Here is a 14446-nt window from a genome sequence, read left to right on the forward strand (position 1 = left end):
TGTAACGGAGTTTGACCTTCACCCACTGTCCTAGAATCCATGAGATTGGGTTCAGATGAGACAAGATAATGAATAATATCCTGATGTCCAAACATGGCTGCATAATGTAAAGCGGTACAACCCTTGGTATCAACGGCCCATAAACTGTAGCCCCGTTCATGTAAACCTTTAATTGATGAAAGGTCACCTCGTTTAGATGCGTCCAAAATTTTACCCGAATTAAAATCAATTGATATACTATCAGGACGAGTAGCACCACAATTACCAGGCGATCCTCGGATACCAATATCACCTCCTTGTGCCCCTTCACCTTCACTTATGCCCAATCGATTGTCACTATTATCATTATCTTTAATTACCTTACAACTAATTTCATTAGTTCTACTATTTCTAGGATTAAACTTAGGATTAAGATTAAGATTAACATTTCTAGGGTTATAAACAGTATTTACTTTTGTATTGTTATTATTATCACTGGTAGTGGAAGCGTTTATATTACATTGATTTATATTTTTACCTTTATCACTCATAATTGATTCATTTTTAAGAGCACTGGTGGTTGTTGTTGTTGTTGTTGTTGTTGTGGTTGTGGTTGTTGATGGTGGTTGTGGTTGTGTTGATGATGATGTTGGTGACGACGAGGATTGTGAAGGTGACAGTGTTGATTGAATTGTATCTGATGGTGTATTTAGATCACCCGTTTCTTTACCTGCGTTTGGCGGTTTGAAAAGTACAATTGTATTATTGTTATCACCCAATTGGCTTTGATCTATTGGTAAGGGTGTCTCATCACCTCCCTCGCTAATACCGCTCGCTGGACTATTGGTGCCCACGTAGGTTGGTACACTTGGTGTACTTGTATCATCACGATAATTGTCATCAGCGGGATCAAGAATGAAAAGATCGTCATTACAAATATCTACCACATAATGTAAATGCTCTTGGGCTCGATCGATGCGAAAAAATCGTTCAGCAGTACAAGCTAAAAGTTGGAGAGACAATTTTGTTTTCGATAAAATTTAAATTAGGAAAACTTGATTATTGATTTCGATGATTAATTTTGATGGACTTACAATCAACGAAACACCAATCAGTTGACAGTTCAAAGGCTCTTTCCATTCGGTATCTTTTCACTTCTGAATCTGGTGTTTCATTCATCTTTTGACTGGCCGTTGATCCTTTTCGTTGAGCTTGGACCATTTGAATGATTAAAACACGAACATGATTCAATTCGAGATCGGGATTAATATTAAGTTTACCAAGAGGTATTGCTAAAGTTAGAATAAAGTTTTCCAAGAAAAGTTAATTCATCGAACTGGAAAAGTCTCTAATTGTTCAAAAATCAATACAATACTTACATGCATCTCGAAGTCTGTCTTTATCATAATGGAAAGTTTCATAATCGGTTAAATTTAACTTTCTTACATCAACGATTATCTCTCGATCCAAAGTTGGCCTGAAAAGTTGATATCGAAAAAGCAAAAGAGTCAATACAACATTGTCGATATGTAAAGAAGGGAAAAAAACTCGATCGAAAATGATTCTCACATTGAAATGATCTGCGAATGAGATTTAGATTTGGCAATCATATTTGCTTGATTTTTGACCTTAATCCTAATGACGGAAGGTAATAATCGACAGGGTTCACCATCTACTTGCATAGGAATCGTTCGCCGTGTAACTATTTTGGCCTCTTTACATTGAGCTACACACGACCCATGGCCACCGGCTTGAAGAAGAGGCTACAAAGTGGGTGAAAGAAAAAGTTATCATCAAGATTGAGGTTTATTTATTTTTGTCGGTCGATTCTCACCAGTTGATAGGTTGTAAGGCCAATTACTTCAATCAGTCCATCATCGGTTCTTGGTAGTTCAAAGGAGGGCGATGCACTGCCCCAAGGTCGAGTACCACCTCCGTAACAGGGGATATTGAGAAGTAAAAGTGAATGGACTTTCAGGTCTCTTAATCGTTGCGTATGGTCAACACCATCACATTCAACGGTAATATAAGTGGCCAGATCTTTCCATTTACGTTGAAGTAAATCTTTACCACCCGCTTGACCGTAAAACATTTTATTCCGAAGGCGAGAATTGAAACGCTCTGGATGAGCTTCACGAGCTTCATGAAATTCAAGGGCAATATGAGCATCAACACCAATGGAAAAATAATTATTAATCACATTAAGAGGTAACGATTCTTTACCACCCTCAGGCGTATCTGAAGCTTGTTCAATTAGGTTTAATTCAGTGTTACGAGTAACCTTAACATCCCAACGGTCAAGTTGCACAACTTCACCATCTTTAATGTTAAGTAATATCTTGGAAACTGGTTCATCGGTATAACCTCCACCCCAACCAAGTGCTCGAGCAAGATCATTACCAGTTCCAAGGAAGTACAGCAATCGGAGGTGAAGGTTTAAATCCAATATCATCAAGAACCGAGAGTATCCAACCAGCGGTTCCATCACCTCCACAGGCCAATATCCTAAGGTTTGGCACTTTACGATATAATTCAAGACCTGGACGTGGTCCACCTTGTGTAAGGTCAAAAACTTGTCGTGGATTAAGTAACCATTGAAATTTTTGCATCAATTTGGACCCTTGGTTACCACCACTTTTTGGATTAATAAAAACCAGTAAAGGCTTTGAATCGGGTGATGGAATTGGTTTAATGGCAAATGACCGATGTTGACCTGGAGCACAAAGGGAAGGTCTTGGTTCAGCTGAAACTACACCAGGAGTAGATGAAGGTGGTGGTGATGGTGTTGCTCCACAAGGCAGTGGACCTGTTCCCAGGATGTGGTCACCCGTTGTCGATGAAATTAGTTGAGATTGAGTGACCAGTCCAGGATTGGTTGTTATGGAAGAGGAAGATGAAGATGACCCTTGATTGGACGATGAGGTTAAAGACGGTTGAATTAATTGGTGAGATGAAGAGGATAAAGTTGTTGATGATGAAGATGCAGTTGCAATACCAGAAGAACATGAAATTGAACCTGATGGAGGTGGAGGAGGTGATGAGGATAACGAATGAACCGGAAGATGATGACTAAGCTCACTTGAAGTAACGGTAACCAAAGACGAAGCATCTTCTTTCTTGGCTCGACGTTTAGATGAAGATCGTTTATTTTTTGGAGATCGACGAATAGACGATTTGAATGAACCCTAATTGCGAACGAGAAAAAAAAGTTCCAACAATAAGTATTAACAATCAAGAAGAAGCGAGAAAAAAAATCCCAATCAACTCAATTAGAGAAAAAGCAAAAAAAAACAATCAATTAATCATCGATATCTTGATATGAAAGAAAAACTATTAACCTTACTCGTGGATTAATTGCTGCTGAGCCCTTACTAATTACTCTAAATATTGATAGTTAATTAATAGAAAACAATTCCATTGATACTAATTGTCTTCCGCATCCATGAATTAGGAAAATTTGTCTTGTGTTTACCCATATGAAAATCAATTGATCAACAATCAACAAAGTTACATTAAAATTTGCGGTGAAAATGGAAAGATGATTAATTGATTGTTAAGATGGAATTGGATTAATTAAAAGACTTGATTACCTTTCGTGGTAATTTAACAATCCATGAATGGGGTATAATTAAATCTCGATGAATTCCTAAATTACATGTTTCTGTGATTCTTTCCATGGTGAAACAGTTTTCCTTATTGTGATAGGCAGTTTTACACCAAGAACAACTGATTGCGACAATTTCCTAATTGTTAACAATTAAAAAGGTCAATCAATTAGAAACAGAGAAAAACTGACAAAGGTAAACAATTAATAGTAAATTCATTTGAACGTTTCTCTTTTTATATGAATGAATTTCGATTTTGTTTTGGTTTTTTTTTTGGAAACAGGAAGAGAAAAGTAATTAATTGTAATGATTGTGTAAATATTGATCACAATTAAGTAGGTTAATCAATAGCTTACCTTATTACCGAAAGACAATTTAGATTGAAATGATTTACCACATTGACGACATCGACCCTTTTGATGCCTCCTATGGACCCAATGGTGATGGATCATCGTTTGCTGGAACAATTAACAATTGATTGACAATTAATTATGGAAAACAAAGTTAATCAAATTGTTGTTGGTAAAAAAAAAACTTAATTAACTTGTGACAGTTAACAATTGGATTGTTGTTTCCATTGATAATCAAATGATATTGAGTTAAATTGTCCTACAAAGGTCACGATTGATAATCAATTACTGACAATCAACATTGATTAAATTAGAAATGAGAATCACTTTATTATTAATCTACTTTTAATCACAATTACTCAATCTAAATTGATAAGTAAATTAAATCACAAGTCTATCAATTGCCTTTTAAAAGTGAGAGGGTAAAAAAAGTTGTTAAATTGCTACAAGTTAATTAATCAAATGGTGGACAGTAAAAGTAATTAATTAATCTGATAAAAGAAAAGTGAAAAAAAAATGTTAATTGTTTCCTTTTAATTGTGACACTAATTGTGAAAAGAAACAAATAGTTAATTGTTTCAACACTTAAACTATTAAAGTGACAAATTAATTAATTATCAAAGAGAGAAACTTAATTAATCTTAACCAATGAACTTTTTCTGATCCTTGCAACAACAATTTAGTTAATTGTTATACTAAAATTAGATAGACATTAACAAGTAAACTGACCATCAGATTGGTGCTGATTTTTTTGTTACTTTAAGGATTAAGTGTATTCAATGGTCATTTTTATGTTGACCATCATTATTATCATGTAACATCAATCTAATTGACTGATAGAAATCAAGAATTAATTGTGATTAATCCAGAAATTTGGAATCAATCAATTACTGGAATTGCTTGATGATCATGATGATAGAAAAGGGATCAGATTTAAAGGCTTAGACAAATGATTAGAATTGAACAAAAATCGTTGATGATTATGATGAGAGAGATGATTACGATTGATTCAGTTAATGATGATTCCAATCTGGAAGATTGAACATTTGATAAATCGTGAAAAAGATGGACAATGTCCACTACTAAGGTCTGTTATCTTTTATCACTGAAACTTTGCTTGGAAATGAAAAGTTGTTACATTGAAAACAAAACGAAATAAGAAAATAAAGAAAATGATTCTAAATAGAGAAAATAATAACCGATAGAATTTATATTAATCTTCAAATCTGTCAACTTCGAATCAAACTGTCCACTTACTTCACGATATTGTCGCACTCCTACATCTTTGAATGTTGGTTTGCAATGAAATTTAATTTTATCGATCAAGATCCCGATGCATCCGGTGTGAGCTGTAATCTTACAGGCTGGACAACAAAGTCTTGGACCTTGTTTCTAGAGAATTGGAAAATCATTGAGATTGATTAATCGATACTTGAAAAGTTATCAAAATGTTCAAAGAGTTTATTATACATAAACTTATCGATACTTACTGAGCATTCATTTTCACCGACATAACAGAGATCCCCAGAGGCACTCGTTGATACCCATAAATGGTCCCCGTTAATAGCAGTTTCCTGGAAGAGAAAATCGTTCAAGTTTCAATGAAAAAAAGTTCGAGTTCTAAATCGTACAAGTTATTCACAGAATTCAGAACTTACCCCCCAATCAGGAGCACTTCGAAGTGTTCGAGTTTCACCGTTTTCGGTTGAAATTTTGATTTCACCTTGTATTGCTTTCCTATTGGAGAGAAGATAATAACAAAAGAATTAATTTTTTTCAGTTAATCAAAAAGTTAGAAAACAATTAACGGTAAAAATCTTTAAGCAGACGAAACACAAAATTAACACATTGAATCTGAGAACCAAACGTAAGAAGCAAAAGTAGCCTGAGGTCACGAAAACTTAGAAAACAAAGGTAACGAATTAAGAAAGCGAACAAACAGAAAAATTCGAATATACACAAAGATAGAGAAAAAAAGAACGAACTGTTTGAACTTCGATTGATACATTTTTAGAAAATGATAAAAAACGCTAAAGAGATAGAGAGAAAGAACAAGAACTTTGGCGAAAAAGTAAAAAGTTCGAATCAAGACAATTTTCGATTTAGTCGATTGAGTGAAAAGCGAGTTGATGGTCACATTGTTTACATTGAATTTGCCTTGAAATGATCCAACAGTTTGAACGGATTAATGAGACAGAACTTGAGGAATCCCATTAGATAAAAACGTACGATAACTCAGACGAAAACGATAGTAATTAAATTCACCATATCGATAGAAACGATTATCACAATTTAGATAAACAAATGATTGAATAATCGAATGACAAGTGTCACATTTAACGAAAAAAGAAGAGAAAAAAATAGACTAGAATATAAAATAGAAAAAGAAAACACTTTCACTGAAGGAATACTAATTGTTAACTGTCGACAATTGTAATTGTAATCAAGTAAAGAGGCTTAACAATCATGATTAACTCTGATCGTTGGATGAATATGGTTTCAGTAAAAGTTATTGCATTCTCAGGGTTTCGTATTAACCTATTGGATCTTAAAAATTGACAACAATTTGATGACGATCATTTTATTCACAGGAATGATTGAGAAACAATAACAAGATTAATACTCTAATTGTACAATCATCTGTATCTATTTACACTGAACAGTTTCAACTTTCAGGTAGAAAAACCCGATTGTAACCCAATTAATGTGTGAATGTAATTGTAATTAGTGAGTGTTGTTACTAATTGATTAGAACTGTGACAATTTTTGATTAATCAGCCCACATCAATTTAGAATTCAAGTTGAGACGATTTTCTATTCGTGCAACGAATCGTTTTTTATTCAATTCGAATTTTCAATTTTAGTTTCATGTTATTCTCATGAACATCGAGCATTACAAAAGTAATAATATTATGTAAATGTCGAGTTTAGTTTTGATATTAATAAATGAAGAGGAAAAAGTTCTATCCTTTTAGTAGATGGGTTTACTTTTGGTTCTAATTCATGGGGAAGTTCAGAGAATGACCGACAATCTCATCTGTCGAAATAAATCTCAGCTAATCTAACTGTTATTTTCTTTTTCTTTTCCTCTTTCACTTCAATAAGATGAACATGATTACGATTTTATCTCTACTGATAAAAAGATAATCTCCTTTCTCTCTCTCTCTCTCTCTCTCTCTCTCTCTCTCTCTCTCTCTCTACCATGGAATTTACTTCATTTGAATAGTTTATTCTCAGTTTAGAAAGAAAAAAAACTCTAATATTTCACCAAGAATAAAAAGAGAATAACATTTTTTTTCTTCTTCTTCGTTTTCTTATCATGAAACTGATATGATTCAATCCTGAAACTCATCATGCAAATCTTGATACAATATTATGTTTATAATACTCGAATGTGTAACAATGTTAATCACTGAAATCACATAAATTGTTATTCTAATCAATTACTTGATTTGATTAATTAATCTTCGAGTGATAACAATTGTTGTGTCGATGATTAGATTTAAGGTTCTTCTTATTATCTTAACCAATCTCACCTTGAGTTTATCTATTAGGTGATTGATGAAACTAATTCATTGGATTAGATGAGTTGACCTAAAGAATTACAATGAATCAAATGAGTAGAAATTCATGAGGATAACATGGAATAAGAATGGAAAGAAAAAAGAAGAGATTAAGTTTGATTAATCAATTGTTCCATTGATTATCTAGATAACCAATTATTGTGATGAAAATGAAAACGTTTTCGCAATTCATATGAAAGTTTAGATTAATTAGTCAACGAAAACCCGATCAACTAGATTAATGTTTTTCCATGGAAATTTAAAAGACAAAAGAGATAATTCTGATTTCTTTTCTTCCATCAAAGTGGATTATCATGTCAACGGTTTTCCACTTTTCACTTTTCTTTTTGTTTCTTTCGCTTTCATAATATTAACTCTTTTTTCGTCATTTTCTTTTATTCAGCTAATTAGGAACTTTTGACATGCTAAGGAAATGAATTGATCGCCATGGAATTTGAGATTATTTTGAATATTCGCTTGTCTCTTTCTTGTCAAACTTTCTTTCGTATATCAATGAATTCAAACTCGTCAGAACTTGAGAACGTTTTCCTTTTTCAATTCGAAACTCATTGTGTTTACTTAAGCTTCTAACTGAATGTCCAGGAAGAAAGAGATAAATTGTTGAGGAGAGAAGAAAAAACAGAGAATAGAAAGAGGAATAAGAAGAAAAAGACAGAAAGATAACTCATGTTAATATCGAGAATTCTGAGTTACTTTTCCTTCTAACGAGCTAATAGCATTCTTGTCATGATACGAGAGGAAAACATTCACTTTCATCTCTCTCGCATTGTCAACATAAGTAAAGAGCATGAGAAAAGTTCAGACAACAATGAATTGGAAACAATAACAACGATCAACAAAAAGCTCAGCAAACAATTTATCTCAAACCAGAATTTCATTGAGAATCAGAAGAAGAGAAAGAAGAAGAAGAAGAAGAAGAAGAAAAGAAGAAAAAATGTTTCCATAATTTTGTCACCTTCTCTTTTTTTCACTCTAAATGAATGATGATTTATCTTTTTCCGCTTAACCAGAATTAGAGATTGGGATTAGAGACAGAAAATGATGGAAGAAAAAAGTTTTAATCTGAAAGCGAAAAGAAAACTTTCACCATGAAACTTTCTTCAGAATTATCTGAGTGTGAGAGAATCTACTTAATGATAGAATAACAAAATTATTATTCTTCTCGAATCAAAATTATCTCACATCATGAGTTCTAACGGTCATTCGTTGTTGCCCAAAGTAAATATTTCGTTTTCATTTCTTTCATTTCTTTCATCATTCCTTCATTTATTCATTTGCTAAAAGTTCATTGAAAGAAAACAAAACTCAATTGTATCATGCACAATTCGGCTAATTGTTCCCAAGAGTTTCTACCTCTCTGATTTTAGTGTCAATCATGATCAGTCTAATCAACGAACTTTAATTTAGAGAAGATGAACAATCTTGTTCTCTAGTAAATTAAATAGATAAATAGTAAATTTATTCCAGAAATTAGATTCTATTCGAATTTGAGTTTACTGAATTTATTACATGATTGTCGATTATGAGACATGAATACATCATGATAATTTTCTCATCTAAATCTAAATCGAGTTAACAGATTTTAAATTGAAATTCACTGATTCAGTTAATCATTTGATCTCATCAATTCTAGACTTTTAGTTAACTAGATTTTCGAAGGTCAAAATTCGTATATGATTCTGATTGAGAAAATAGACAAGAAAATATTACAAGAAAAATAAATGACCAGAATTTGAGAGAAAATTCTGGTGCTTGTGAGTAATCTGAATTCGAGTATTTCATGGAAATGAGTCCTTTACCTTTAGGCTCTTTTTCTGATTGAAAACTTTTCTCTTTCTCTTTCTCTTTCTCTTTCCTTCTCTCTTATCCTCATGATTTATTTCATAACAAAATGTTCAGTAAATATTAGATACTGAGAATCATTCAACGAGATAAATATAATATTCACCAAACAATTGGATAAATGAAAAGAAAACGTTATCACTTTAAACTGAACAATTTATGAGACAATTTAATCAATTTCCAAGTTAAATTACATCCAAATTCATCTCTTCAAAAACAGAGAAAAATCAAATTGTTGCTTTTTCTCAGACATTTTCATCTTCATCTTCATCTTGTTCCAGTTTCTCTCTCCCTTACTCGATCTTCATCTTCTTCATCTTCTTCATCCTTCTACTTTTGACTGTCTATTGTTTTGCATCTTCTTCTTCTTCTTCTGTTTCTTTTTCCCTCATCATCTTATCATCTTTTCTTGCATTGGATTACTTTTTTTCTTCTCCATAATATTATCTTCATCTTCCTGGTTCTTAATAAAAGCTTCAAGTATACAAGTTGCTCCAATAATTTCATCAAATTCTGATCTCATTTCTCTCCCTCTCTCTTCTTCTTCTCCTCTCCCTCTCTACCTCTTCTCCCTTTCTACACACACAAATAATATATTCTCTTGTTATATGTTGTGTACCTTTGGAATATTTTTTCCTCTTCTACCTTTAGTAATCCAAAGTTACGAAACTCAGACAAATACAGTCAAAGGAAAAAGAAATGAAATAATCATCATCATTTTTTATTCTCCTGTTACTCTCATGTCATTACAACCAATGGAAGATAAAATCTGCAATTCTCTACCCTTTTTTTCCTTCTCACTTTTTTTACTTTTTCTCTTTCATCTCTTTCATCTCTTTCATCTCTTTCATCTATTTTATCTTCTCTTTCTCCCAAATCGTCATCATCATCACTGTTTTGATAATGAAATGATAAAAAGCAAAAAAAAAACGAAAAAAAAGTTGAAAATCTTAGTTGTGCTCTTGAGACAAGTTATCCTTTGATAACCCGGAAGATGAACATTGATAATGATGAAGATGAAAATGTTTCAAATGATCGCAATCAATTTAATCCATGTTATCATTAATACAATTGCATCTTTAAAATAGTAATCACAATAATCTGATAACATGATTATAAGTTGATGTTGATAAGTAAAACATTCAAACAATTGACCATCAACCCAATTACAGTTGATTAACTTGATTCGATCAATTAAACATCATCTCAGGAGTTGACAGAAAATAGTATTACATTGTTATATGTAATGTCCATTAGTGTCCATCAACTCGTAACCTTTTCATGTAATTTCATCGTCAAACTTTTTTTCTCCGGAAAATCTCAGAAAATTCCAAGAAAACTAATTCGATTCAATGAAAACTAGAGTCTACACCTTCAAGTTTTCCATATTAACGGATAATTCTGTTGATGTAAATTCATGAGCATCAGGAAATATCCATGATTCTCCTTCTGAACAATTGATAATTCAAATTATTACTTGTTACCTGATCTTTTAATAGTCTCATGTAATTCAATAGGTTGGTTGTTATGGTAATCGATTGTAATTTCATTGAAAATGTATCAATGTATGAATTGATCATGAATGAGATCATCTGATGATTAGAATAAAGTTTCTCATCACTATCATGGCTCAATTCATTTTCGACAGGTAAACAAACTCTGAGACTGAAAAGGTAACCAATCAATTGATCACTGACAATCCAATGAATGTTAATCAACTCAAAGTACAAAAACAAATGGAAAACAAATTAAGTCACTTAATCTGATAACTAAATCTTTATGTCTTCAAGATTAACGGTAAATTTTTTAATCTTCAGGCAATAAACATAAACAACAGTTAAGACTGAGGATCAATGGCTCAAGGTGAATCAAGGATTAGAAGGGAAAAGTTGACAGTCTAGTTGAATACTCAATTTAATTACAATTGTTCGAGGTGATTGAATATAATTAATTGTCAGATTAGAATTGAAGTTAATCAAGAGATGAAAATTTCAATTCTCTTTCAATTCAGAGCATCCAGAACTTTGCCTCTTAATCACATCTACTTGTTGACAGTTATTTAGATTGTTATTAATTCAGAGACAGAACTTTTTTCTGCTCATCTTAATATTATTATCGTGAGATAACATTAAAGATAACATTGAATTTGAACAAAGTAAACAGATAATGGAGATTAAAGCTCATTATTATTACATGAATTTAGGTTATTCACCTTGATTTAAATTCCAAATGATTTAATAACCATGAACTTACTTTTTGTTTCGCATTAACTTTAATCTTAAAAATTGTGATGAAATTTAATACAATTTCCTGATTCCAATTGACCATTTTGTGAACAAATTGTCTATCATTGTATCATCAATGCAGGTTAACATGTTAATTCATTCACTCTGATTATCAGTAATCAAAATTAATGGGAAAATCGTCATGAGAAACTTTTACATCCTCATAGGTGAAAATGTTGAGGAAATTTCCTCACTCAGGTAATGTTCAATGTTACAGAATAGGAAAAAAGGTAAACAAAACTGATTCTGATTCGAAAGTGTCAACTGCTTGTCATCATCATCTCGTCATAACGAAACTTAATTGAGAACTAATCGAAAATCATAATAATAAATATCGAGAAAATTAGATGAAAAAATCTATCATGTTAATTGTAACTTCCTCTTGATTATGATAAAGGTAAAATTGTAAAAGGAAAAGGATGTTAATTGATTAGGAAAGAGATTAGGATTAGGATAATAACGATAATCTCAGTTATTTTAACAGCTCAAATTCATTGATAGCGTTTACATGATAAACACCAACTGAATTTAGAGTAACTCAGATTCATTGAATAGTCGCCATCTAGTGATTTCTTAATTGTTACTTTTCTCTTTCTTTCTTTACAAATTTAGATATCACACTTATCATGAGAATCATGTTTATCCAATCAACAGAATGAACAAATGATCAAATCGTAACAATCGAGTGTTGATATTAAATTGATTGGAAAGAGAGAGAGAAAAGTTTTCATAATCATTTGATTCGAGTTTCCTTCAATTTTGTTTTACTCTTAAAAAAGGGAAAATCATTAAATCATTTCAATTGTTTCGTTGACAATCAACAGAAAACGAAAACAATTGATTAATCAATCCTAAATTGCAGTTGTTCATCACTAGCAATCAACCAAACAATTTAAACGAAAACATCAAGACTCATCTCGAGGTGAGAATGAAGCAAAAAGTAATAACACTTTCTCCATTGAAAGAAACTCTATTTGCTGATCATTTCGACTCTGGTGACATTTTCTTTTACCCCTGGTAACATGAGATTATCTCTTAATCCACCAAAGAAATTAATATAAACTCTAATTACTGGATATCAATCAAAATCTTTAACCTTAACCATAGTTTTTGTTTTCCTTGAAAAGTAAACACATGATATTATGAACGCTCACCTTTCCTGATTTGCAAACTCAATATCGTTACCAAAGGTTGTCTTCAGGTCACTTAAAGGGTCAACTCTACTTTCACCATTGGTATAATATCCGATTAATTTGATTTCTTGATCTCCACTAATCTCGGACATTTAATCCAAAAGGGTCAATTAGCAAGGTGGCCTTTTAATTACTGCTTTTGTTTACAATTTAAACTACAAATCAAAACAACTTTCACCAAAACAACAACAAACTTTACACTCAAAGACTTTAACTAACATATAGCAACTAAACACCCATAGCAACGTAACGTTAATGAAACCATGCGCTTACATTTTAGCGCTTCAATTGAAAAAAAACACACCAATAGATTGACGATAATACAGTTGATTGTGATGGTTAATTGTGTTGACCGAAACTCTGACTGATTAGAGGATCAATATAATCAACCGGTTTGAATTGATTCGTATTCTGGTGTGTCCATGATTCGTGATCACGAGTAAGTTTGTCCTCGATTAGGATTAACGATTTTCTAGATTATATTTGCTACTTTTTTTTTATCGTTTATCATTTAATTGTTTAGATTATATCAGAATTTTATTGATGAGGAAATTATTGTATGAAGCATTTGATGTGAAAATTTTTCAAAAGTTCCAACGACATTTAATATCGTTAACATTTCGTTGATAACAAAATTGTTGTTGCAATGATAATATGATTCTGAGTTAATAATTATCATGTTCATGTTTTAATCTACACAATGAATGGAAAGATTAACGCACGAATGAGTTGATTTGATGAGGAAGGAAGAGAAATTTTCTCATGCTAAGTAATTAACTCAATAGTTTATTGATAATAATGAATCGCTATCATTTTATTCATTATATGAATTCCATGGGAAACCAGAGAGATTAACCTGATTTCGCTTCATGATAATCATCACAATGAATATTGATCAATGCAAACGACGAAGTATCAAAATTTCAATAGACTTTTGAATCCCTGAACTTTTAGCAAACACTCACTAGCCTCGATCACCTTCAGGGGGAATTCTGGTTCTTACTGATTTCGAAAAACTAATACTTGAACATTCAAGAAGATCATGTTTGAACTCTCCAGGAAATTCAACGAACTAGAAAATTCTGAATTTTCTTTCCTTTCGAATTAGCAAAAAGGAATCAAAACAATTTAACGGTTAATTGTAATTCGTTTCAATTTCTACAAGTTTTGTACTTAAATTGTACGAAGAAAATGTTTGTATTAAAATATTCCAACAATAATAATAATCAGCTCATCATGAAATTTATCGTGTTAGTTTAGTTTCTCGTCTATTAATATTGAGCATTATTCTTGATCTTATCTTTCATCTTTTCCATTAAAAAATACTCAATCATATTTTTCTCATTTCTTGTTGATTTAAAGTTTCAAATTTTCATCATCACCATGATCATCATGATAACAATCAGAACCTGAAGATCATCATGTATTCACAATCATCTACATGTTTCAAAGTGAAAAACATTAATAATGAAAAGTTATTTCTCAGTCTTTTGTTACTCAGTTTTCTACCTCATGAAAACTCATGAAACTTGAGAGCAAAGAGAAACAACTTATCTGATCCGATAGATTCTGGGTCGACTGAATTTACGATAATTTCACCAGTCCTGA

At 31.8% G+C, this 14446-nt stretch overlaps 1 protein-coding gene across 1 annotated transcript in view; it reads right to left on the minus strand.

The window, feature by feature from the left end:
* Positions 1–14446, minus strand: part of LOC128385789 (diacylglycerol kinase zeta-like) — a 74375-nt gene that overhangs the window by 4316 nt on the left and 55613 nt on the right. The window contains 11 exon segments of the mRNA XM_053344703.1: positions 518–982; positions 1074–1271; positions 1359–1456; positions 1549–1742; positions 1814–2387; positions 2389–3164; positions 3570–3722; positions 3941–4042; positions 5192–5326; positions 5425–5508; positions 5593–5671. Coding sequence (XP_053200678.1) covers positions 518–982; positions 1074–1271; positions 1359–1456; positions 1549–1742; positions 1814–2387; positions 2389–3164; positions 3570–3722; positions 3941–4042; positions 5192–5326; positions 5425–5508; positions 5593–5671 — 2858 coding nt within the window.

Source organism: Panonychus citri, unplaced genomic scaffold (assembly GCF_014898815.1).
Source record: "Panonychus citri isolate SS breed McGregor unplaced genomic scaffold, ASM1489881v1 Contig00050, whole genome shotgun sequence".
Classification (NCBI taxonomy): Eukaryota; Metazoa; Arthropoda; class Arachnida; order Trombidiformes; family Tetranychidae; genus Panonychus; species Panonychus citri.